The sequence below is a fragment of the Stomoxys calcitrans genome, chromosome 4, assembly GCF_963082655.1.
Source record: "Stomoxys calcitrans chromosome 4, idStoCalc2.1, whole genome shotgun sequence".
NCBI classification, from domain to species: domain Eukaryota; kingdom Metazoa; phylum Arthropoda; class Insecta; order Diptera; family Muscidae; genus Stomoxys; species Stomoxys calcitrans.
The window spans coordinates 140572497-140600081 of NC_081555.1; the positions used below are offsets into that span (position 1 = coordinate 140572497).

A 27585-nucleotide genomic window follows, 5' to 3' on the forward strand; every position below is an offset into this window, starting at 1 on the left:
TATCCCGATTTGACTTCTAGAGCTCTTGGAAGCCGCAATTTTTGTCCGATTTGGCGGAAATTTTGCACGTAGTGTTTTGTCATTACTTCCAACAAGTGTGCCAAGTACGGTCCAAATCAGTCTGTAACCAAATATAGCTCCCATGTAAACCGGTCTCTCACTAATCCTTGTTCGGTGTCTAGAAGCTTTAATTTATTGCTTATTTGACCGAAGTTTGGTATGTAGAATAAAAGTATGCCCTTCAACTTAATTTATTTGGTATACATTTTTAGCAGGATCCATGGTGGTGGTTTCCCAAGATTCGGCCCGGCCGTAGAGAATTTGGATGGAAGATCAACTTCATTTTCTCGATTTCGGTGGTGGATGGGAGTAGCCAAACCCTTTACCTCAAAAGTGGATATGAGATTCATACTCTAATCCCAAAAACCACATTTGGGCTATAGCAATATAGTCGGTATATATGTGTGAGGTGAGGCGTACATGAAACACTTGGCTATAAAACAAATATTAGATTTGAGCCAATGACAAATGACAATGTATTTGAGTCCCTTATTGTCGCGACTTACATGTTCTTTTGAACGGCAGGACGTGACCCACTTTTGATTTTAGACTGCACTCTTGGTGCGGTTTTGGGCTTGAGGCGGCGCCCTAATTAGTTGGTTTAAATTTTTACGTCCCATTCGTATTTCACTCCCGAATACCTTTCATTTAAATCCCATATTGTCCCGATCGGTTCACTTTGATTTTGGGTGCTACTTTTAGGGCGGTTTTGGACCTGGGGCGGCCTCATTATTACTTGAACCCATCGTTTAATACCATATTCGTATGGTCCGATTTGGACCATGTTCAGTTCGGACAATGAAATGCCTAGTGCAACTCACTCTATCAAAATTTCGCAGAAATCTGGTGACAAATGGGGCTTATATGAGTTTAGGACACTTAATCGGCAGATCGGTCTGTATGACAGCTATATCTAATTATAGTTCGATCTGGATCAAACTGGTTGCGGACGTCGACAGGATGTCACTGTTCTTAATTTCAACAAAAATCGGGTGATGAACGCGGACTTAAATCGGTAGGTTGGTCTATAGAGCAGTTATGTGTAATTGTGGCTCGATAAGAACAAATTTCGGTTCGGATATCGGGAGACCTAGTACAACTTGCGATTTCGTGTTTCAGTGAAATTGGAAGATAAAAGCGGGTTTCAAGCGGGAGATCGGTCTATATGGCAGCTATATCAAAATTCTAAGTCAGCACAGCTGGTTCAAGACCTTTATCTGCGTATATACAAAATACGAATCTGTGCCAAACTTTAGATCTACATCAGAATTTTGGAAGCCTGTAGCATGATTACAACAGACGGGCAGACACACGGACATCGTTTAATCGCCTTAGAACTTTGCGATGATCCAGAATATATATACTTTGTAAGATAGGATATGGGTATTTCGATTTGTTGCAAACGGAATGACTAAATGAATATATCCTATGGTGGTGGGTATAAAAATCTATCTCAGGATATGAACCGATTTGGACCATTCATGGCGCAAATATTGTAAGTCCGAACAGAACTTCGTGCGAAATTCCAGCATGATTGCAACAGTAAACCCCCATCCCCATGTGATTGGCTATGAGTTTTAGAAAAAATTAAAAAAAAAGAACTCTATTACGAGGATTTAAAACCTTTTAAAATGAGGTTCGCCCAATGTGCATATCCCACATTGTGTTTTCAATATATTCCCAATGTCTACACTAACGTGAAAAACGTTGGCATGGCTCTTCAAAATCCCCCCTTACCTTATCACTGACAGTCCATAATTGGTTCTATCAATTATTGATAAGGCACTTTTCCCTAAATAAAAATTTCTAAGGTGTTATCTGTCGAATTCTTACTCACCCTTTTCGAAAATGGCTTATCACCTAAGCAAAACACCACACTCCACCACAACCTGTAACCTCTCTTCTCACCTATATGTTGGGCCAGTTATCGCCTATCGCTTGATGGATCTACCGATAATGTGGTGCTTGAAAAAAAACATATATGAGTTATTGCCGCATTTTCGTATGTTTTCAAATAAAAACACTTGGTTGGGCTCAGTCATACGAAAACATTTGCGACAATAGGACGATAGAACGAAAGAAACGAAAAAATTATATAACCCAACTTGCATACAAATCATTCAATAAAAAAATAGTGTTACAATCTAAAACAATAGAGAAATCATTTTTTTTTTTTTTGCGCTGATAAGATATCTACTAAACTGAAGTTTTAAAAAAAAATCACATTGTTTTTACAATTCCCACAATATTCAATTTAAACAGAGGGAAATATTTGCCTGTGAAAGTGAAATTTGAAAACAATCGAGAGTGTGTACAGTGAAATTATAGCAAAATGCAAGAAAAGCCACCAATGCCAACGCAGCAACCCTACCAACAACAATCATACGAACAAGCACCGCCACCATACCAACAACAGCAGCCTTATCCTCAACAGCAGCCCTACCAGCAACAACAACCATACCCACAACAGCAAATATACCCACAGCAGCAGGCATATCCACCACAGCAGCCATATCCACCACAACAGCCATATCCACCACAACAGCCATATCCACCACAACAACCACCAATTCAACAAGTTCAACCACCACCAGTGATTTATGTCTCAACATCACCTGCAGCACCAGCGCCAATACAGGCCAACACAAGATGGCGTAACAGGCCGCAGACTAATGCCACATCAACAGGTAAACAATAATGAAAACAATTTTAAAATAATTCAACTATTTCTCATAAAAACTAAAACAAATAAAAATTAAGAAAATTATTAAAATATTACAAAATATAACAACCAGGTATAAAAGAAAAAATTACAAAAAAAAGAAATTAACATAAAATTAAACAATAACATAAAATGTATGATTCTCTCTCACTGCGCTAAGGAGAGTAAGAGGACTTATTGAGTCCTGTTTCAAACCAAAAGCATGCTCTACACCCAATAGTCTTTGGGCATGTACAACACCTTAATCAATTTGACAAAGGTGTTGATGAAGATTAGTGGTGTATCAAAAATCATGATCCACTAGCCAGTCAAAGTATTTTGAAATATAACACACACTTGCTCAACTTTTATAAGTTCTTTGCTATGCTATTCTTTAAGTAGAAAGCATTGAATACGATCTCGAGCTGGAAGGTGTTCGAAAAATCACGAAAAGGTTTTAAAGTTAAAAAAAGAGCTCAAACAGACAATAACATAAAATTTAAAAATAGCATAAAAATTAAAAGCGTGCTTAGTTTGGCCGGGCCAAATCTTGAGAACCTTTAGTTGAAGGACTTAATTTTATTCTATTGGGTTGCCCAAAAAGTAATTGCGGATTTTTTAAAAGAAAGTAAATGCATTTTTAATAAAACTAAGAATGAACTTTAATCAAATATACTTTTTTTACACTTTTTTTCTAAAGCAAGCTAAAAGTAACAGCTGATAACTGACAGAAGAAAGAATGCAATTACAGAGTCACAAGCTGTAAAAAAATTTGTCAACGCCGACTATATGAAAAATCCGCAATTACTTTTTGGGCAACCCAATACATACTAAACGTGTGTCAAATCAGCAAAAAATTAAACGTCTAGGAACCGAATAAGGATGGGAGCCATATAAGGTTACAGACTGATTTGAACCGTATTTGGCGCAGTTATTCGAAGTCTTTACAGAACACCGCATGCAAAATTTCAGCCAAATGGGACAAAAATTGCGGCTTGCAACGACTCAATAAGTCAAATTGGGAGATCGGTTTATATGGGAGCTATGTCAGGTTATAGACCCATTTGGACCGTACTTAACACAGTTGTTGGAACTCCTAACAAAACACTACATGCAAAATTTCAGCCCAATCCGACAAAAATTACGGCTTCCAGGGGTTTAAGAAGTCAAATCGGGACATCGGAGCTATATCAGGTTACAGACAGACTTGAACTGTACTCCGCACAGCTGCTGGAAGTCATAGCAGAACATTACATGCAAAATTTTAGCCAAATCGCACAAAAATAGCGGCTTACAAGGACTAAAGAAATCAAATAGGGAGATCGGTTTATATGGGAGCTATATCCGGTTCTTGACTGAATTGGACCGTACTAGACACAGTTGTTGGAAATCATAACAAAACACTATGTGCAAAATTTCAGCCAAATTGAACAAAAATTGCGGCTTCCAGAGACTCGAGACGTCAAATCGGGTGATTGGTTTATATTCAAATTCAAATTTATGGCAGCTATATCAGGCTATAGACCGATTTGAACTGAACTTGCCACAGCTATTGTAAATCATCGCAGAACATAACATGCAACATTTCAGCCAAATCGGACAAAAATGCGGCTTACAAGGGCTCAAGAAGTCAAACCGGGAGATTGGTTTATATGGGAGCTATGTCAGGTTCTTGACAGATTTAAACCATACTTGGCACAGTTGGTGAGGGTCACAATAGAACACTATGTGCAAAATTTCAGCCAAATCCCCAAAAACAATTGCGGCCTCCATAGGCCAAAGAAGTTTTGGTTTATATGGGAGCTATATTAGGATCTTCACCGATTTAAATCGTACTTGACACAGTGTTTGGAAGTCACAACCGAACACTATGTACAACATTTTGGCCAAATCGGACTTAAATTGCGGCTTCCAGGGGCGAAAGCAGTCAAATCAGGAGATCGGTTTATATGGGAGCTGTATCCAAATCTGAACCTATATGACCCATTTGCAATCCCCAACGACCAACATCAATGTTAGGTATCTGTGCAAAATTTCAAGCGGCTAGCTTTACGCGTTCGATCGCTATGGTGATTCCGACAGACGGACGGACGGACATGGCTAGTTCGGCTAAGAATGTCGAAATGATCAAGAATATATATATATACTTTATGGGGTCCTACATCAATATTTCGAGGTATTACAAACGGAATGACTAGGTTGGTATACTCCCATCCTATGGTGGTAGGCATAAAAAGGAAAATTCTACAAACCTCAAAGAAATTTTCTATAGAAAAAATTTGTGAAACTTTTGGGAGACATTTTTATACCCACCACCGAAAGACGGGGGAATAATCATTTTGTCATTCCGTTTTCAACACATTGACCTTATAAGCTACATATATATTTTTGATAGTCGTAAAAATCTAAGACGATCCAGCCATGTCCGTCCGTCTGTCTGTTGAAATCACGCTACAGTCTTTAAAAATAAAGATATTAAGCTGAAAGTTTGCAGAGATCCTTTGTTTGTCCATAAGCAAGTGAAGCTCGAAAATGGGCTATATCGGACTATATCGTGATGTAGTCCCCATATAGACCGATCCGCCGATTTAGGGTCTAAGGCCCATAAAAACAACTTTTGTTTTCTGATTTTGATGAAATTTGGGACAGTAAGTTGCGTTAGGCCACTCGACATCCTTCTGTAATGTAGCCCCGATCGGTCCAGATTTGTATATAGCTGCCATATAGACCGATCACTCGATTTAAGGTCTTGATCTTAAAAAAGCCACACTTATTATCCGATTTTGTCGAAATTTGGGACAGTGAGTTGTGTTAGACCACTCGACATCCTTCTTCAATTTGGCCTAGATCGGTACAGATTTAGATATATCTGCCATATAGACCGATCTCTCGATTTAAGGTTTTGGGCCCATAAAAGCTGCTTTTATTGTCCGATTGAGTTGTTGTGTTAAGCTCTTCTACATCTTTGGATATAGCTGCCATATAGGGCGATCTCCAGATTTAAGATCTTGGTTTCATAAAAGGAGCAGTTATTGTCCTATTTCGCTGAAATTTAGAACACTGAGTTGTGTTAGGCCCTTTAAAATCTTTTTTCAATTTGGCCCAGTTCGATCCAGATTTGGATATAGCTGTCATATAGTTCGAAATCTCGATTTAAGGTCTTGGGCCCATAAAAGGCGCATTTATTGTCCGATTGAGTTGTGTTAGGCTCTTCTACATCTTTTTTAAACTTGGCCCAGTTTGGTCTAGATTTGGATATAGCGGTCATACAGTCCGTTCTCTCGTTATAAGTTCTCGGTCCCATTAAAGGGCCCATTTATTGTCGAATTCGCTTAAATCTTGGACAATGAGTTGTGCTGGGCCCCCTTAGTATCCCTGTTGAAGACGGCCCAGATCGGTCCAGATTAGGATATAGCTGCCATATAGATCGACCTCTCGATTTTAGGTCTTAGCCCCATCAAAGTCGAATTTCTTATCCGATTTCGCTGAAATTTGACACAGTGAGTTGTGTTAGGCTTCTCGACGCCCCGGTAGTCGAGTTGGTAGCATGCTTGAATTACCAGTGTAGGTGTCATTGGTTCGTTTCCCGCCAGAAGCCTTGGTCTGTCGCTACAGTGGTATCACAATGGACTTAAAATTGTCTAAGTGAGTCTTTTAAGGTCTGTCACTCTTACCAAACTTGGGCTTCTCGACATCTGTGTGCTTTGTGGTTCAGATCGGTCTATAGTTTTATATAGCTGCCAAAATGAACAATCTTGAACCAAAATTGAACAGGGACTCGCATATATTACACCACTCAATGTCCGTGCCGAATTTGATCCAAATTGAATAATATATCGATATAGCTGCTATGGGTGCATTAATAATGTATTTTTCACAGGATTGTGACTAAAGGTGCTTTACATGTATACCCGAGGGGGTGGGTATACGGCTTTATGCAATGGATTACCACAATTAATCAAATCTAATTTAAGAAAAAAAAAACGAAATTGTGGTTTATAGCCGGCAGCGTAAAACAAAATCAAAATTAAACTGACTAAATACGTGTTGTGCTGCTCACCGTTGATATATAAATATAGGGGCCTAACGGAAATCACTGTTCCAAATTTTGGCAAAGTCGGATATTAAATTCGCCTTTTATGAGCCCAAAAGCTCAAATCGAGAGAATGGTCTATATAGCAGCTATGTCCAAATCTGAACCGATCTAAGCCAAATTGAATAAGTTTATCAAGGCGCCTAACACAACTCACTGTCCCTAATTTCACCAAAATCGGATAATAAATGTTGGTTTTATTGGTCTAAGACCCTAAATCGGCGGATCAGTCTATACGATATAATCCATCTTCGAACTTAACCTGCTTATGGACAAAAAACGAATCTGTGCAAAGTTTCAGCTCAATATCTCTATTGTGAAGACTGTAGCGTGATTTCAACAGACAGACGGACTGACATGGCTATATCGTCTTAGATTTTTCGATGTGTTGCAAACGGAATGACAAAATGAATATAACCCCATCCTTCGGTGGTGGGTATAACAGAATAACGTAACCAAACATAAATAGGAAGTTTATATTTCCAGGGGGTTAAGCGTTTCTCCAAAAACATGGTCCCTTATTTTCAGAGATTGTTTTCTTAATTTTATGCCTTTTTTACCCTTTAAAATGTAATTTTTTTTTTGTTAAAAGTCCGAGTATTTTGTTTTTTTTTTCAGCTGGCATTATTTTCTTATCGGGTGGCATGAACATGGCTCTGGGTGTGGGCTGGTCTGAAGGAGGTTTTTTTGGAACATCATATCAATTTTGCTTTTCTTGGTTTATTGGTGTCATATGTGCAACACTTGTTTCCTTGCCACTGCTAAGGATAACAACAACCAAAATTATAATGGTAAGTCCTTGTATTATTGGAAAATTAAAATATGTAATGACCACCTTCATTTTATTATGTTTTGTTTTTATAGGGCTTTGCCACCTTACTCATCCTTATCGGAGGCATTCTATTCACCAGTGGCCCCGATGAATATAACACCATGTTGGCAGGACGTTATCTGAATGGCATTGCCGTAGGCCTGGTCATAGTTCCCTTCTTTATGAATGCCAGCGAGATTGCCGATGTAGGATATCGTGGTGCATGCCTCTCTGTGGAGCAGTACTCGATGACTTTGGGCATAGCTATACAAATGATTTATGCCTCATATTGGAATACCTCAGTTGACTTTCCCGCTAATCGTTTGCATGGCATTTTGGACATCATCTATGCCCTATTGGCAGCAGGCTCCCTTGTCACTGTAGTTGAGTCGCCCATCGAGCAAATACGCAAAGGCAATGATAATGCTGCCTTGGAAACTATTGCCCGCTTGCGTAGACCAGCCTATGTAACTGTGGAGACTAATGCCCTGTTGGAGCAGTACAAATCCTATGTGAGCGAAGAGGAAAATCTTTCGCTGGTAGCAAGTCTGACACGAGGCATAGTGCCGTTGGTAAAATTGCTTTTGGTGCGCAGTATGTTGGTGGCCTTCTGTTTTTCAACACCTCTAAATCTGTCCATGTACTACAGCACCCTTAGGACAGGCTACACATGGGCCCCCACTGTGTCGGCAATTTTCCGAGTTCTAGGAGGCATCCTTGCCGTTGGCATGGTGGACAATGCTAATCGTAAATTTCCCTCCATATTCACGGTGGCCATTTTTGGCAGTCTCCTTATTGGCCTGGGCTCCTTATTCACCAGCTACACCAGCATTTACTACTTCAGTGATATGGAGTCTGCAGTTTACCTTTACATGTTCCTGCAACTGTTTGCCGGCTTCTTTGTGCCCTATACTTCAATATATTTGGGCGAAGCTTTTCCCCTACGCGTCAAGCCCATTCTAATTGCCTTGGTGGTTATTATGGAACAAGTCATTCATATTATTTTCATTGAGACCTATGGGGTGATAATCGGCAACAATCTCATTGCCCAAGGTGTTATAAGCTTGGTGATGTTCTTTGTCTTTATTGCCATTATACCAGAGACCCGCAATACAACATTGGCCGAAGCCCAAAGACGTTTCAGGACCTTAATCACCTTTAGATAAAGTTTAAGGAGCAGAGAGAGAGTAGTAATGACACGAAAACGTCAAGGAAACAACCAAACCAAAAAATCCTTAAAAAAGGATTAAGATTTTATGGAAACATGACACTGCAAAAGTATTTATGACAATTTTTGAAGCAAATGAAGACAGACAATTGTTTCTATACCTTACATCACTTCTGGGGTAGAGGGTATTCTTATTTGTATTTATTTACTTTTGTCTCTATTTTACATTTCGTTTCTCCATAACTATTGTATTATTATGATATATTTTAATATAGGATTTCTCCAACTTTATATTATCAAAGAGTATAAAATTGGAGCTATTTATATATTCCAAAGAGGTTTTAATAAATAAAAAATTCTTAAGCAAAGATTCGCAAAGCTTGAAGTTAAAAAATTTATTTGAAAATTTATAAAAATTAATTGTAAAGTCTGCTCGAGATCATATTTTAACGATCAAATTAAAAGAGCGCAAACAGACAAACCAAACGAACCGGCCCTTCGCTGTGCTGTAGGTCAATATGGTCTAAGCACAAAAATCACTTGCAGTGACATTCAAAGAACGACAAACGACACGGATGTCGAAAAGCCTAACACAACTCACAGTCCTAAATTTCGGCGAAATCGGACAATAAATGCGCTCTTTACGGGCCCAAAACCATAAATCGAGAGATCGGTATACATGGCAGCTATATTCAAATCTGGACCGATCTGAGCCAAATTGAAAATGGATGTCCAAGGTCCAAACACAACTCACTGTCCCCAATTTCGGCGACATTCGGACAATAAATGCGCCTTTTATGAGCCCAAAACCTTAAATCGAGAGATCAGCCTATATGGCAGCTATATGCAAATCTTGAACGATCTAGACCAAATTGCAGAAATATGTCGAGGGGCTTAACTCTTGATCGATCTAGGCCAAATTGCAGAAATATGTCGAGGGGCTTAACATAACTCACTGTCTCAAATTTCAGTGAAAACGGACAATAAATGCTCCTTTTATGGGCCCAAAGCCTTAAATCGAGAGATCGGTCTATATGGCAGCTATACCCAAATCTGGACCGATCTAAACCAAATTGAATTAAGATATCGAAGGGCCTAACACAACTCACTGTCCCAAAAAAATCGGACAATAAATTCTCATTTTATGGGCGCAGGACCTTAAATCGAGAGATCGGCCTATATGGCTGCTATATCCTATATGGCAGCTATATCCAAGAAGGATGTCAAAGGGCTAAACACAACTTACTTTCCCAAATTTCAACAAAATCGGATAATAAATGTGGCTTTTATGGGCCTAAGACCCTGAATTGACGGATCGGTCTATATGGCAGTTATATCAAAATCTGGACTGATCGGGGCCAAATTGAAGAATGATGTCCAAGGGCCTAACACAACTCACTGTCCCAAATTTCAACAAAATCGGATAATAAATGTGGCTTTTATGGACCTAAGACCCTTAATTGGCGGATAGGTCCATATAGGGGCTATATCATGATAGTCCGATATAGCCCATCTTTGAACTTAACCTGCTTATGGAAAAAAAAAGAATCTGTGCAAAGTTTCAACTCAATATTTCTTTTTTTAAAGAATGTAGCGTGATTTCAACAGACAGACGGACAGACGGACGGAAATGGCTAGATCGTCTTAGATTTTTACGCTGATCAAGAATATATATATATACTTTATAGGGTCGAAAATGGATATTTCGATGTGTTGCAAACGGAATGACAAAATGAATATACCCCCATCCTTCGATGGTGGGCATAAAAATAGTTTGCCAATATTGAGGTGTTTGTTGTTCTTAGCATTGATGATTAGTTTGTACCGGAAAAGTGGAAAGTAAAGCTTTCTTCTCTCTAACTGCGCCAAGGAGAGTTAGAGGATCTATTTGTTGGCGTTACAATCGACAACGACCCCCATAGAATGGGGGTATACTAATTTCGTCATTCTGTTTGTATCACCTCGAAATATGCGTCTGAGAATTTCAGCCAGATCGGACAAAAATTTCGGCTTACAGGGGCTCAAGAAGTCAAATTGGGAAATCGGTTTATGTGGGAGCTATATCAGGATTTATACCGATTTGGAACGTACTAAACACAGTTGTTGGAAGTCATAAATAGAATACTGCATGCAAAATTTCAGCCAAATCGAACCAAAATTGAGGCTTCCAGAGGCTCAAGAAATCAAATATAGAGATCGGTTTATGTGGGAGCTATATCAGGTTATAAACCGATTCGGACCATACTTAGCACAGGAGTTGGAAGTCACAATAGAACACCACATGCAATTTCAGCCAAATCGAACCAAATTTGCGGCTTCCAGAGGCTCAAATTGGGAGATCGGTTTATGTGGGAGCTATACCTAAATCTGAACCGATATGGCCCATTTGCAATCCCCAATGACCTACATCAATACTAAGTATCTGTGCAAAATTTCAAGCGGCTAGCTTTACGCTTTCGACCGTGATTTCGACGTCCGGACGGACGGACGGATGGACTGATGGACGGATGGACATGGCTAGTTCGACTCTGAACATCGAGAGGATCAAGAATATATTGGGTTGCCCAAAAAGTAATTGCGGATTTTTCATATAGTCGGCGTTGACAAATTATTTCAACGGCTTGTGACTCTGTAATTGCATTCTTTTTTCTGTCAGTTATCTGCTGTTACTTTTAGCTTGCTTTAGAAAAAAAGTGTAAAAAAAGTATATTTGATTAAAGTTCATCCTAAGTTTTATTAAAAATGCATTTACTTTCTTTTAAAAAATCCGCAATTACTTTTTGGGCAACCCAATATATACTTTATGGGGCCGTAGATGAATATTTCGAGGTGTTACAAACGGAATGACTAGATTAGTATACACCCTTCCCATGGTGGTGTGTATAACAAAAGTAAACTAAATAAAATCCATAATGAGATTTTTTTGCCATCTGCTTTATCTTGCGCTATTGTTTCATTTGGTCGATTTGCTTATTAATTCTCATCGATTTGTGGCAGAGTACATATCAGCTATAATTTTGCACACTTCGTGTTACACACTCCGTGAATGCATATTCATTTGTAGATTGCATTTCAATGCAGCTACATTTACGGCTGCATATCCCCTTGCACTCTCGCTTGTATTTGTCTGTAACCGCCAACTAAATAAGTAAGCAAAATACTTAGAAAACTTTTGCATACAATTTTATTATAAATTTTTTTTTACAAATTATTGTAATTTTTTTTTATTTAGAATTCACTTTTTCTAATATTATTTCTCTGAAAATATTGTCAAAATTTATGTTAAAAAAAATTATTGAAAAAATATATAATAAAAATCATTTCTAGAGAAAATTTCTAAAAATATAGAATTTTTTCTGAAAAATTTTATTTCTTCAGAAAATCCAAATTTCATTTCTATAAAAAAGTTTGGCAAAATTTCGTTACTACAGAATTATTTTCAAAATTTTATTTAAATAAAAATATAAAAAAAAAAATTCAAAATATCATTTCATTAGCAACATTTTTCAAAATTGTATTTAAATGTACAATCTAGTCAAAGTTTAATATAATAGAAATTTTTTTAACATTTCATGTCTCTAGAAAACATTAAACAAAAAATATTTCAATTCAAAAAAATCTTTTTTAAGTTATTTTGTCTATTTGGGTGAAATGATTTTATTTCACAATTTTTTTCGTTTGTTTCTCTTCGGAGAAAAATTTATGTGTCCATACACTGTGCTACATTTCTACACACCCCATTGCAAAATGTTTTGTATCAATACAAAACCATACCTCCCCCCAACCAAAAAATTAGGTCATTCTTCAGAAAATCCAAATTTTATTTCTATAAAAAAGTTTGAAAAAATTTTATTTCTACAGAATTATTTTCAATATTTTATTTAAATAAAAATATAAAAAAAAAAAATTCAAAATATCATTTCTTTAGCAACATTTTTCAAAATTGTATTTAAATGTACAATCTAGTCAAAATTTAATAAAATAGAAAATTTTTTAACATTTCATGTCTCTAGAAAACATTAAACAAAAAATATTATAATTAAAAAAAAATCTTTTTTAAGTTATTTTGCCTATTTGGGTGAAATGATTTTATTTCACAATTTTTTTCGTTTGTTTCTCTTCGGAGAAAAATTTATGTGTCCATACACTGTGCTACATTTCTGCACACCCCATTGCAAAACGTTTTGTATCAATACAAAACCATACCTCCCCCCAACCAAAAAATTAGGTCATTGCAGCTCATCGCATGTTTTTCAATAAAAATACTTGCATTAGCTCAGTCATACAGAACCATTTGTGGAAAAAGGACGATAGCAACGATAAACTGATTAAAATTTTGTGTATTAATAGATTCCAATTTCATTAAAACTGAGAATATTGTTCTAGTGAAGTGCTATAGTGGTGTTACTACTGCAATTGCATACCATAATGCCAGAGGAAGTACCTATGCTGCCTCGTCAACAACCATACCAACCACCAATGCAGCAAGGTCAACCAACAGTCGTTGATGTCCCAACAATATCTGCCGCACCGGCGCCTATGGAAGTCAAGGTTGCCCATAGATGGCGCAATATGCCACAAACAACAGCAACTGTAGTAGGTAATTTAAAAGAAGTAAAGGCGTGCCAAGTTCGGCCGGGTCGAATCTTACATATCCTCTACCATGAATCGCGTTTGTCGAGTTCTTTGCATGTTGTCTCTTTATAGGCGAAACCAAGTAAGAACGTGCCAGAACGTTCGGCCAGGCCAAATCTTTTTATACCCACCACCGTTGGATAAGGGGTATATTCATATAGTCATTCCGTTTGCAACACATCAAAATATCAATTTATGACCCTACAAAGTTTATATGTTTAGAATCGTCGTAAAATTCCAAGACGATTTAACGATGTCCGTGTGTCTGTCCGTCCGTCTGTTGTCTGTTGTTTGAGATATTGAGCTGAAATTTGGCACAGATACGTCTTTTTGATGCACGTTGGTCAAGTTCTTGAACGGGCCAAATCAGACCATATTAGGATATAGGTGATATATAGACCGATTTTCCGATAATGGGTCTAATGCCCATAAATGTTTTAATTTATATCCGATTTCACTGAACTTTGAAACAGTGAGTAGTTTAAGGCTTCCCGGCAACTGATCCAAATATGGTTCAGATCGGACTATATTTAGATAAAGCTGCCATTTAGACCAATCTCCCGATAAAAGATCTGAAGACCATAAAATCTTTATTTATTATCTGATTTCGCTGAAATTTAAAACAGTGAGTAGTTTAAGTCCTCCCAGCATAGGATCCAAATATGATTCTGATCGGACTATATTTAAATATAGCTGCCATGTAGACCGATCTACCGATAAAGGGTCTGAAGCCAATAAAAGCTTCATTTATTACCCGATTTTGCTGAACTTTGAAACAGTGAGTAGGTAAAGGCCTCCCAACATCCGACCTAAATATGGTTCTGATCGGACTATATTTAGATAAAGCTCCCATATAGACCGATCAGCCGATAAGGGGACTGGAGCCCATAGAAGCTTTATTTATTACTCGATTTCGCTGAAATTTGGAACAGTGAGTTGTTCTGAGCCTCCCGATATTCGACCTTAATATGGTTCAGATCGGTTTATATTAGGATATAGCTACCAAAAAGACCAATAGTTTGTTCTACCAAATTGGATAGTGACTTATTTATGTTAGACCACTCAATGTCCGTACCGAATTTTGGGTGCTTAAGTTATCCAATTTTCACCGGATTGTGACGAACGGGGGTTTACATATATACCCGGGGTGGTTGGTATCCAAAGTTTGGCCCGGCCAAACTTAATGCCTACTTACTTGTTTTCATTGAAAAATTTGTCAATCAGCATTTTCAAAAACTTTGAGTGGTATGACCATTTTTGTGATTGAAGCAGTTTTAATTAAAAAATTCATTGAATCAATTAATTTCGTGGTTGAAAACAATTTTTATTTTTTTCTGTGTACGTATGAAATTTCTACCAAGCCAGACAAAAATTAATGCTTCTAGGAACCATACACCTCGAAATAATGATCTAGGACCCCATATATTCTTGATCCTCTCGACATTCTGAGTCGAACTAGCCATGTCCGTTCGTGTGTCGAAATCACGATAGCGGTCGAACGCGTAGAACTAGCCGCTTAAAATTTTGCACAGGTACTTAATATTGATGTAGGTCATTGGGGATTGCAAATAGGATATATCGGTTCAGATTTGTATATAGGCCCCATATAAACCCATCTCCCGATTTGACTTCTTGAGCAACTGGAAGCCGCAATTTTCATTCAATTTGACTGAAATTTTGCACATAGTGTTCTGTCGTGACTTCCAACAACTGTGTTAAGTACGGTCCAAATCAGTCAAGAACCTGATATAGCCCCCATATAAACCGATCTCCCGATTTGACTTCTTGAGTCCCTGGAAGCCGCAATTTTCATACGATTTGACTGAAATTTTGCACATACTGTTCTGTTATGACTTCCAACAACTGTGCCAACTACGGTCCAAATCGGTCTATAACCTAATATAGCTCCCATAGAAACCGATCGTCCGATTTGATTTTTTAAGGCCCTGGAAGCTTCAATTTTCATCCGGTCGGTCTACAATCATATATAGCTCCCATATTTTAGCAGAATCCATTGTGGTAGGTTCCCAAGATTCGGCACGGCCGGACTTAGCATGCTGTTACTTGTTATTCATATATTTGGATAAGAGTTGTTTCCTGTAGCTGCTTAAGAAGTCAAATCGTACGACCAAACACTCGAATAAACATATTGGCTTCATAAATGGTCTTTTTTAATCGGATTGGTCGCAACTTGGAAAATATTTACTTTTAAAGTTCTCATACAAATTTTCCAAAGGTTGTGAACAATAAATTCAGCATACGAATAAGATACTTATCGATAAATTTATAGCAAATTCGGAAAAAATCCCAAAAATCTATCGTTTGATTGTGCCATCACTGCAAAAACCACATAGGTGAGGTCACCACCACACATTGGAGAAGTCCAAAGCATTTCGCACAAATTATGCAAATTTCCAAAGATAAACTGCAATTGCGTATACCATAGATACACACGAAAAATATACAAAGCTTGCATATGTATAGAGGTAGATAAAATTATTTGCGCATGGCCCATCTGGGAAAAATCTAAACAATTACGTTATTTTGTTATTGTTGAAACCGAAAATATTGCTGTCTGGCATTCAAATCCATTGCCACGAAAACCAACAGTAAATAATCGAAATCCAAAACAAGAAAAAGTAAGTTTAGGTTAAGGTTGAATGGATAGCCCAACCGGAAATGTGAATTTACTCGGAGACCGGTCCGGCCCATTGTGACACCTTGGTAAGAAGAAGAAGAAAAGGAAAACTAAGTGCGAATTACGATAATAAAAAACCCTGTCACCTGCTTCGACCGGAAGGGGATTTAGGGAGATGGCGAGATAAGGATATATGGAATAACAAGTAAAAGCGTGCTAAGTTCAGCCGGGCTAAATCTTGGGAACCCATTACCATGGATTATGCTAAAATATGGGAGCTATATCTAGTTATAGACCAAATTGGACCGTACTTGGTGTCATGCAAAATTTTAGACAAATCGAAAAAAAATCGCGGCTTGTAAGGGCTCAAGAAGTCAAATCGGGAGATCGGTTTATATCGGAGCTATATCATGTTCTTGACCGATTTGAACCGTACATTTTTTTTTTCATATATTCGGCGTTGACAAATTTTTTCACAGCTTGTGACTCTGTAATTGCATTCTTTCTTCTGTCAGTTATCAGCTGTTACTTTTAGTGTAAAAAAAGTATATTTGATTAAAGTTAAATTAAAAATGCATTTACTTTCTTTTAAAAAATCCGCAATTACTTTTTGGGCAACGCAATAGTGCAGTTGTTGGGAGTCATAACAGAACACCACGTAAAAAATGTCAGCCAAATCGGATGAGAATTGCAGCTTCCAGGGGCTCAACAAGTCAAATCGGGAGATCGATTTATATGAAAACTATATCAGGTTCTTGACCGATTTAAACTGTACTTGGCTCCATTGTTGAGAGTCATAACAAAATACTTTATACAAAATTTCAGCCAAATCGGATAAAAATTGTGGCTTCCATGGGCTCAAGAAGTCAAATCGGGAGATCGGTTTATATAGTAGCTATATCATGTTCTTGACCGATTTGGACCGTACTAAGCACAGTTGCTGGAAGTCATAACAGAACACTATGTGCAAAATTTCATCAAAATTGGACGAAAATTGTGGCATTCATGGCCTCAAGAAGTCAAATCGGGAGATCGGTTTATATGGAAGCTATATACAAATCTGAACCGATATTGCCCGTTTCCAATCCCCAACGACCTACATCAATATAAAGTATCTGTGCAAAATTTCAAGCGGCTAGCTCGACGTGATTTCAACAGACGGACGGACGGACATGGCTAGATCGACTCAGAACGTCGACCGGTATCATGATTTCGACAGACGGACGGACGGATGAACGGACGGACATGGTGTTACAAACGGAATAACTAGATTAGTATACGCCCATCCTATGGTGGTGGGTATAATAAAAACGTGCTAAATTCGGACGAACCGAATCTTTGAAACCCACCACCATGGATTAAACGTACAATTGTCACAAAATAAAATTAGTTGAAAGGCATAATTTTACTCTATGTACCAAACTTCTGCCAAATCGGACAAAAATGAAAGCTTCTGGGAACGGAACAAGGACAATCGAGAGATTGATTTATATGGGAGCCAAAATGCAAATTTTGCCCATGAAAATTCCCCTGTTCCATAAGGAACAGGACCCCTGCTCCTGAATTTTGCCCCTGTTCCTTATGGAACATATCAATGAGTGCGTGATTCAAGTTTTAAGCTCAATGGTAAGGGGCCTCCTTTTAAAAGCTGAGTCCGAACGGCAGTGCGACACCTCTTTTACATGGCATAGTACCTCGCCAATGTTGCCAGCATTAGGAGGGGAAAACCACCGCTGAAAATTTTTTTCTGATGGTTTCGCCAGGATTCGAACCCAGGCGTTCAGCATCATAGGCGGACATGCTAACCTCTGCGCTACTGTGGCCGCCACCATGGGAGCTAGATCAGGTAAAAGACCGATTTGGACCGTACTGGCACAGTTGTTGGAAGTCGTAACAGACAAATCGGATCCAGGGGATCCAGGCGAGAAATCGAGAGGTTTATATGGGTGCTATATCAGGTTATAGACCGATTTCAGCCGTACTTGGCAAAGTTATTGAAAGTCATAATAGAACACCACATGCAAATTTTTTGCCAAATAGGACAAAAATTATAGTCTGCAGGAGCTCAAGATGTCAAATCGGAAAATTGAGTTATATGGCAAGTTATAGACCAATTTGAACCGTACTTAATGTAGTTAGTTGGAAGTCAGAACAGAACACTTTTTGCCAACTTATAGCCAAATCGGACAAAAATTGCGGCTTCCATTGACTCCAGATCAATATTTCGAGCTGTTACAAACGTAATGACTAGATTAGTGTACCCCCATCCTGGTGGTGGGTATAAACATATATAAGAATAGAATAGGGAACAAGCGCCTATACATAGCTGAAAGACTTCTTTTTTAGGATTGAAAAGCCTGTGTCTTTAAGACCCGGCCTGGGCAATACAGGTGTTCGATCATCTCCTCCTCATCCTCACCAAGATAGCGTCCGCAGTAGTCGTTGTGCGGGACTCCCATGCACGCCGCCATATGTGCTATCGCACAGTGTCGGGTTTGGACTCTTGTAGTCGTACTCAGTAACCCTATATCAAGAGCCAGCAATTCCCTCGTCCTCCTCTGGCCTACAGCTGGCCAGAGTGTTCTGGGAATCCGACAACCAGCCACAGACTCCTACCCCGCCACCCCCTCCACACGTGAGCCTGCCGCAGAGGATCCTCTTCTTACATACTCGGATGCCCGCCCTTTCATTCACCAGAATACCAAATTGTATGGGAACCCAGGAAAACACATTCCGCCACGAACTTGGACTTCATCGTCCTCGAATTTGAGACCCTTTGAGGACCGCCATACTGTCCACACATATCGTGAGTTTCAAAAGTGGAGCTGCTTTGCAGTCACGGAAATGGCACATACCTCTGCCTTAAAAGCCGTACACTAGTTCTGCAATCTTACTAACACACCTATGTCAAGTGTCTCCGATTAGACCCCCAATCCCGTTTCTGGCTCCATCTGGGGGCCGTCAGTGAAGACCAAGGTCTCATCCAAGTCAAACAAAGCATACGCTTCCAATTTCTCCCTTACGGGAAAGCGTAAGCGCTATCTTAGATTCACATCCCCCATTTTAGATTTCAACGGGTTGCTTATTCAGCCTTTCCTCCAGACTCGCGTACGCCAGTCTGTTCACTTTTCGAAGCTCCCTGCTTCGTGTACTTTTCTCCACTGGTCTCACATTGGCTGTGTTCATACAATATATCATCTTTGGGCTGACTACACACTTTCTGCAGGAGTAGACGGCGCATATAGCTTATCGGCACTTTTCCTCCGTATTCCTTTTCCAGAACAGTTTGGAATCGAGAATTAGGCATAAGTATTCCGCCTCCTTTGGTAATTGCAAAGTGGTCCCGTTCAAAGACGGAAGTCTGAAATCCGTTATCGTATACCTCTGAGTGAAGAGCACCCCCTCCTCCTTCCATGGGTTAGCCCCTTGCCGATTTCTCGTAACCCATCTCGATAACCTTCACAATGACCTTTCAATAATCTCGATGATCAATAACAGAAATTTACCTCGAATCAATAAGAGGATATCATCTGCAAATGGAATCAGTCTCACGCCATATCTGATGAGATAGATAGAATTATGTTTATCTCCAGGATCCAGGGAAATGACGAGAATACCCTCCTTGAGGCATTCCCTTGTCACCCACCTACAAAACACGCTTTCTCTGAATTCCCCATTAATAATCCTGTCGCGAAGCATATTATACTGATAATACTTAGGCGGATCAACGTGCGGTCCAGGGTGGCGACAATCGACCCCATCTCCACGATGTTAAATGCCCCTCAATATCAAGAAAGGCCGCCATCATATACTCTTTATGTCGGAGAGACATCTTAACCTCTCGTAGGGCCGTCTCCTTTGACCTCACCTTGAGGCAAAAATGTTTTGCCACCTTAATTTCCTCCATGTCAGTCTCACCTTCAATTTCAGGTCTACACTTTTGCTGATGTACTGATCGTCAAATCGAAGGCCACTTTAGCGCAGTGGTTAACATGTTCGCCTATGACGCTGGACGCCTGTGTTCGAATCATGGCTAGAACACCAGAAATAATTTTTTAGCGGTGGATTTTCCCTTCTAATGCTGGCGAGATATGTGAGGTCCTAACCTATGTAAAAGCTTCTTCCCAAAAGGTGTCGCACTGCGGCAAACCTTTTGGAAAAGGTTTCGGTTTAAATGTAGTTTAGAGAAGGACCTTGAAGTAATATCAGCATCGTGCTAGAGCACGATTTTGTTTGAGCCCCATAATGTCAAGCATTTTGAAGGAGGCTATCAAGATATTCAGGGCTGTGGGATCTCGTTCAGATTTACACAAATTAATTTTTTTGTATTGGTTATCTACATTCAAAATCATATTTTAAAGCGACCACTTAGGATACTACATTCTTAAAGATTCGCAGGTCCTCCTGTGTCCATCCCAATTTCTACCATATTCTATCCTGATCGGCCTTCATATATGTTTTCATATTATTCTTAATTCCTTTTATTTAGGGTAGGATGGGGAGAGGGGGATTGCCCTCTGACACGTCCTTTAATTTTTGTACCATATATTCTCTGACGTTGCATTTATTGGGAGGAAGGGTTGGTCCCCCTGGCGCTAAGAACCAAATGACAATATATTTGAGTCTTTCATTGTCGCGATCTACTGTCCTGCGGAACGGTAGGACGTAACTCAGATACTTCAATTCTTATACCAACATTATATACGAATTGACATATTATCCCGATCGAACTAAATGTCCTATTGATAGTTATTTATTGGGTAGCCCGGTCCCAGACTTTGTCCTAATTGTGCATGCCAGATTCGTAGTCAAGTCCCAAAGACCATTCATTCAATACCCATTTTGTGATGTTGGACATTTATGCCCGTTTTGGGTTTTTTTTGGATTGGGGAGGCCCCCTAGACACCTTGGACCAAATTCTTATAACAGATGTGTACTCAGTTTCCAAATATCTTTCGTTTGATACATATATTGTCCCAATCGGTAAACATGTCCTGTTAAGGGGTTTTGGAGGGTGGGGAGGCACCTCAGACACCAAGGAATACATTTTTATATCAGCATTGGACTCTACCTTTAAATAACTTTCATTTGATATCCATATTTTCCCAATCGGTAAATTTGTCCTGCTGGGTGGGTTTTGGGTGCTGGGAAGGGCCCTCAGACATCAAAAAATAATTGGTGATTTGTATTCTACCTATATACTCAAAGCGGTTAAGGTGTCCAGTTGGGTAGTTTTTTTTTTTTTTGGGGGGGGGGGGAGCTCCCCGACACTTAGACTAACATTTTATACCAAATTCGTACTCTACTCTTATATGTCTTTCATTTGATACCCATATTGTCCCAATCGGTGCACATGTCCGTTTCGGTGGGTTTTGAAATGGGGCGTCCCCCCAGATTATTTGTCCCCAAAATTTTGTAACAATTTCGTGTTTTTGGAGTACCATAAGGTGGCATACAAAATTTCGCTTAAATCGGTGCACGCAACTCCGAGATCTGGCGTTTTTGAAAGTTTGGGCATGGGGGAGGGTCCGCCCCCCTTCGGATATCAAAAAATGTAGTATCTCTACCATCTGTGAAAATTTCATGAAAATCGGTTCAGCCGTTTCTGAGTGTATACGGAACAGACAAACAAATTAAGCTCAACAATTTCATTTTTATATACGAGTTATAATCCATTTCTATTTTATTTTTCCAGGCAGCATTATTTTCATATCCGGCGGTTTGAACATGGCGCAGGGTGTTGGTTGGAATTTAGACTTCATGATGGGTGACCAATTTAACATTTCATGGTTTATTGCTGTAATTGCAGCAACTTTGGTATCTTTGCCCCTGCTCAGGATTACCACTATGAAAATGATTATGGTAGGTCCCTGCTATAAGATTTATGCAACATCTATAATAACTTCCTAAAATTTTATATTTTTTTAAGGGTTTTGCCTCATTGCTCATCCTAATCGGAGGCATTCTATTCATAAGTGGTCCCGAGGAGTATAACACCGTGTTGACGGGACGTTACCTTAATGGCATTGCCATAGGACTGATCATAGTTCCCTTCATCAAAAATGCCAGTGAAATAGCTGACGTGGCGCATCGTGGCACATGCCTTGGCATGGAACAATTCTCAATGAGTTTGGGCATAGCCATACAAATGAATTATCCTTTCATTGGGATTACCTCATATGACTTTCCTGCAAATCGTTTACATGGCATATTGGACTTGATCTGTGCCTTTCTGGCCGCCGCCTTGCTGGTTACCATTGTAGAGTCACCCATCGAGCAAATACGCAAAGACAATAATAGTGCTGCCTTGAAAACTATAGCCAGCTTGCGTAGCCCTCCCCTTTGTCCAAATGAGTTCGAAACCCTTTTGGAGCAGCACAAAACCTATGTAAAGGAAGAGGAGCAACTAACGCTACTGGCGAGTTTTAGGCGAGCCACAACACCTCTCCTAAAATTACTTTTGGTGCGCAGTATGTTGGTGGTCTTTTGTTGTTCCATAACTCTTAATATGGGAATGATGCATAACTCCTTCAGGATGGACTACACCTGGGCCCCCCTTGGAATGGTAATTTGTCGAGTTCTAGGAGGGGTCATTGCCATTTGTATGGTAGATAATGTAAATCGCAAATTTGCCTCCATACTGCCAGTGGCTGTCATAGGCTGTTTGCTCATTGTATTGGGCTATAACAGCCCAAGAGGCAAACATGAGCCATACAACAAGGATATGGAGGATTATGTGGACGAGACTATGTATGACAATACGAACGATGAAAGGTGGCTTCCTTATTATCTGTACATGTGTCTACAACTATTTACTGGCTTCTTTGTACCCTATACTTCAGTGTACTTGGGCGAAGCTTTCCCTTTGCGCATCAAGCCCATTCTAATAGCTTTGATAGTCACTATGGAACAGCTCCTGCATATTATTTTTATTGAAACTCTTGATGTGATAATAGGCAACACTCTTATCATCCAAGGCATTATAAGTGTGGTGGTGTTCTTTCTCTGTGTTGCCATGATTCCGGAGACCCGCAACACAACTTTGTCTGAAGCCCAAAAACGTTTCAGGACCTTAATCACCTTTAGATAATGGGGAGAGAGGAAATATGGATTACAAGGAAACATGGATTACAAGGAAACATGGATTACAAGGAAACATGGATTACAAGGAAACATGGATTACAAGGAAACATGGATTACAAGGAAACATGGATTACAAGGAAACATGGATTACAAGTTGTTTTATTTCAATTACCAAGCAACAATTTGATCGTAAAATGATTGAATAGAATGGAAAATCAGTATTATTGAAAATTTTTAAACAAAATATTTTATTTAAATTTTAATAACATTAATCGAATATTTATTATATATAAACGAATTATTTATAAGAAAATTCTTGTAGTTGTTCAATAAAATGTTTTATTATGCTAACACCGAAGGACGGGGAGCGGGGGTATTCATTTTGTCATTTCGTTTGTAAAAATTGCAAATTTTCCCCATGAACATTTTACAAAAGAACAGGGGCAAACTTCTCACATATCAATGAGTGCAGTCCGATTCAAATTTTAAGCTCAATGATAAGGGGCCTCCTTTTTATAGCCGAGTCCGAACGGCGTGCCGCAGTGCGACACCTCTTTGAAGAGAAGTTTGACATGGCATAGTACCTCACAAATGTTGCCAGCATTAGGAGGGGAAAACTACCGCTGAAAATTTTTTCTGATGGTCTCGCCAGGATTCGAACTCAGACGTTCAGCGTCTGCGCTACGGTGGCCTCCGTAGTTTGTACATATCGAAATATCAATTTCCGACCATATTAATCTTCTTATATATAAAAATCAATTTGTGTTTATTTGTAGGTTTATTTGTTTGTTTGTTTGTTTGTGTGTTCCTTATAGACTCAGAAACGGCTGAATCGCTTTTCTTGAAATTTTCACAGATGGTGCATAATGATCCCGTGGTGAAAGGAGGACACTACATTTTTGATATCTGAAGGGGGGGCGGACCCTCCCCATTACCATAATTTTTAGAAATGCCAGAACTCGGAGATGGGTGGTGCGATTTAAGCGAAATCTTGTGTGCTCTCTTAAAGTACCCTAAAAATAAATAAAATCCAAATTTCGGACGGTGTACCTAGGGGGGACGCCCCACCCTAAAACCTACCAAACATATATTTAGACCAATCACGACAATATGGGACTCAAAGGAAAGGTATTTAAGATAAGAAAACGTATCTGATATCCAATTGTCGGACCAACTTCCACAAAAAAACCCCCAAACAGAACACCCACAACACCACCCAAATAGAAGTATTTTCTTACTATTGATATATGAGGCTCAAATAAGAGGGTTTTTAGATTAGAACACGAATTCGATATATATTTTCAAGGGCAACTCACTGAGTGGCCGCCCATCCCTCAAAACACCCCCTAAGCCAGTCATATTTGCCGACTGTGGAAATATGGGGCTCAAATTAAAGGTATGTGGAAGTAGACCACGTATCTGATATCATTATTAGAGACCAATTGTCTAGGGGACGTCCCACCACTATAACAACCCCCCATTGAACGTACTTGCTCACCAAGACAATGTTGGTCTTAAAGAGAGTGGAACTAAATATTTATAGTTTTAAGGACCAATACTCCAAACCGGACATATTTGGTGACTTTTGCAATAAGGAGTTTAAATGAGATTTATAAACGAATTTGATATCCAATTTTTAGGCCAATGGCAATATGGGGTCCAATTAAATGATATATGGTTATATGAGAATAGAGCACGTCGCTGATATATTTTCCGGGCTTAGTGTTTGGGGGACCACCCCAATCTCCAAAACACCCCTAAATCGGGCATATTTACCGACCCTGTCAATGTGGAGCTTAAATGAAAGGTATTGGGGGGTAGAGCAAGAATTGATACCTACTTTCGGGACCAATTTTCTGGGGATCTACCCCTTTCCCAAAATACCCTACAAACAGCCATTTTTTACTGACCATCGCAATATGGAGCTCAAATAAAAGTATTTTACAGTAGAATACGAATTTGATTTCGAAATGTAGGACCTTATATGTAGCGCATCACCCCTTCACCAAAATACATCCCAAAGGGTAAAAATTTTTCGACCATGCCAATATGTGGCTCAAATGAAAGGTATTTTAGATTAAAAAACGAATTTGATAACCTATTTTGGGGCCATGTGTTTGGGGGACGCCTCATCGTGTAAACTCCCCTTAAACCAATGGCAATAGGGGGTTTAAATAAATGGTATTTGAAAGAACAGCACGATGCTGATATTTTTTCAGGTCCAAGTGTCTGGGGGACCACCTCACCGCCAAAAACAACCCTAAATCAGATATCAAGAGAATATAGAGCTGAAACATCCTGTACAACCGAGCAGATAAAGAAAATGGAGAAAGTTGGGAACCATAACTTTGAGACAGTCAGTAACTTTATCTACCTCGGTACCGACGTAACCGAAAGAAATGACACCAGTTTTGAGATAAACCGAAGAATAATACTGGCAAACAGATGCTGCTTTGGACTAAGTAAGCCACCTCACGACAGACGAAGATTACACTATACAAGACACTGATACTACCCGTGTTGTTATATGGTTCTGAAGCATGGGTACTTGTGAAAGCAGATGAGGCAGTGCTTGGAGTATTTGAGAGAAAAATTCTTCGTAAAATATATGGACCCGTTTGCGTTAATGGAGAATATGTTTGAGCTGTATGACGACGATGGCATAGTTACACGCATCAAAATACAACGACTGTGTTGGCTAGGTCATGTTATCAGAATGGATGAAGAAGCTCCAGCAAAGAAGTCTTTTGAAGGCAAACACGGTTGTACGCGCAAACCGGGAAGACCAAAAGTCTGATGGAAAGATCAAGTGGTGGGAAACACCTGGAAACATGGTGTCAGAGATTTTAGAATGAGTGCATTAGATCGAGGCTCTTGGAAAGCTATTCGAAGTTCGGCTAGTGGAACAAATGTTCTGTCGAAGCCATTTAAAAAACAAAAACAAGTAAGCGTGCTAAGTTCAGCCGGCCCGAATCTTATATACCCTCCACCATGGATCGCATTTGTCGAGTTCTATGCACGGTATCTCTTTTAAGGCAAACAAAAAATATTGGATAATAACTGCTATGCTTTTGGAGCTATACCAAGTTATAGTCCGATTCGGACCATAAATTAATGCTGAACATTGTAGATGTCATTGTGTAATATTTCAGTTCATTCGGATAAGAATTGCGCCTTATAGGGGCTCAAGAAGCAAAATCGAGAGAAAGGTTTATATGGGAGCTGTATCAAGCTATTGATCGATTCAGACTATATTAGACACATATGTTGAAGGTCATGAGAGAAGCCGTTGTACAAAATTTCTGCAAAATCGGAGAAGAATTGCGCCCTCTAGCGGCTCAAAAAGTCGAGATCCCAGATCGGTTTATATGGCAGCTATGTTAGGTTATGTACCGATAACAAAACAACTCATGATAAATTTCAGTCAAATCGGACGATAATTGCGCCCTCTAGAGGCTCAAGAAGTCAAGACCCAAGATCGGTTTGTATGGCAACTATATCAAAACATAGACCGATTTGAACCATACTTAGCGAATTTGTTGGAAGTGATACCAAAATATCACGTGCAGTCAAATCGGACGAGAATTGCGCCCTCTAGAGACTCTAGAGCTATATCAAAACACGGACCGATTTGGCCCATTTACAATCCCAACCGACCTACACTAATAAAACATACTAAATTAGTATACCCCCATCCTATGGTGGAGGGTATAAAAAGAATATCTATGTGCAACAGCAAAGTGGGCTACCGAAAGTGATCTAGGTATAAATCCGTGCAAGCCGGAAGTAGTTCTTTTCAGCGGGGGATACAAGTTGCCTACAGTGGTTCCTGTCTCCTTGGGTGGAGAGAATGTTCCATTTACAGAAAGCGCAAAAAACCTGGGTGCATTGCTAGACTGAAAATTGACTGTCAAATCCAACATTTTGGAAAGGGCATGAAAGGCAACTTTTGCCCAATACATCTGCAAGAGAGTCATTGGCAAAAGTTGAGGGTTTAGACCGCGTATCATGCGTTGGGTATATACTGCAGTTGTCGGACCTATAATGCTATATGGTATTGTGGTCTGGTGGACGGCGCTTCGAAAGTCCACCTTATGCATAATACTTAACCGGATCCAAAAGATGGCTTGTTTGTGCATCACAAGCGCACTGAGGACGACACCATCTGATGCACTGAATTTAATGCTACACCTTATGCCTCTGGACATTGTGGCATTGTGGAACTTTTTTATTGGTCATGTGGCGGCTACGGACACTGTGTTATCGTTGATACAATATCCACTATTCCAGGCAGTGCGGATTACACCCTACCTGAGCCGCTTTGTGATAAAAAGTACTATATCACTATTCCTGATAGAACCGATTGGAACTACGATATCCCTCTTAACAGAAGCTA

General features: G+C 39.3%; 2 protein-coding genes across 3 annotated transcripts; both read left to right on the plus strand.

Annotated features, from left to right (window-relative positions):
- Positions 1–2061: 2061 nt before the first annotated feature.
- Positions 2062–9161, plus strand: LOC106088521 (uncharacterized). The gene is made up of 3 exons (XM_013254082.2): positions 2062–2747; positions 7473–7645; positions 7719–9161. Exons 1-3 carry the CDS (start codon positions 2393–2395, stop codon positions 8829–8831), a joined length of 1641 nt encoding a protein of 546 aa, XP_013109536.2. The 5' UTR covers positions 2062–2392; the 3' UTR covers positions 8832–9161.
- A 3973-nt stretch (positions 9162–13134) lies between these two features.
- Positions 13135–23228, plus strand: LOC106088522 (uncharacterized). Of its 2 annotated transcripts, none has more exons than XM_013254083.2 (3): positions 13135–13433; positions 21802–21968; positions 22036–23228. In XM_013254083.2, exons 1-3 carry the CDS (start codon positions 13262–13264, stop codon positions 23194–23196), a joined length of 1500 nt encoding a protein of 499 aa, XP_013109537.2. In that variant the 5' UTR covers positions 13135–13261; the 3' UTR covers positions 23197–23228. The 2 variants fall into 2 exon arrangements, with proteins under 2 accessions (XP_013109537.2, XP_059223460.1); XM_059367477.1 differs by lacking the exon at positions 13135–13433 and adding an exon at positions 16018–16107.
- The last annotated feature ends 4357 nt before the right edge of the window (positions 23229–27585 follow it).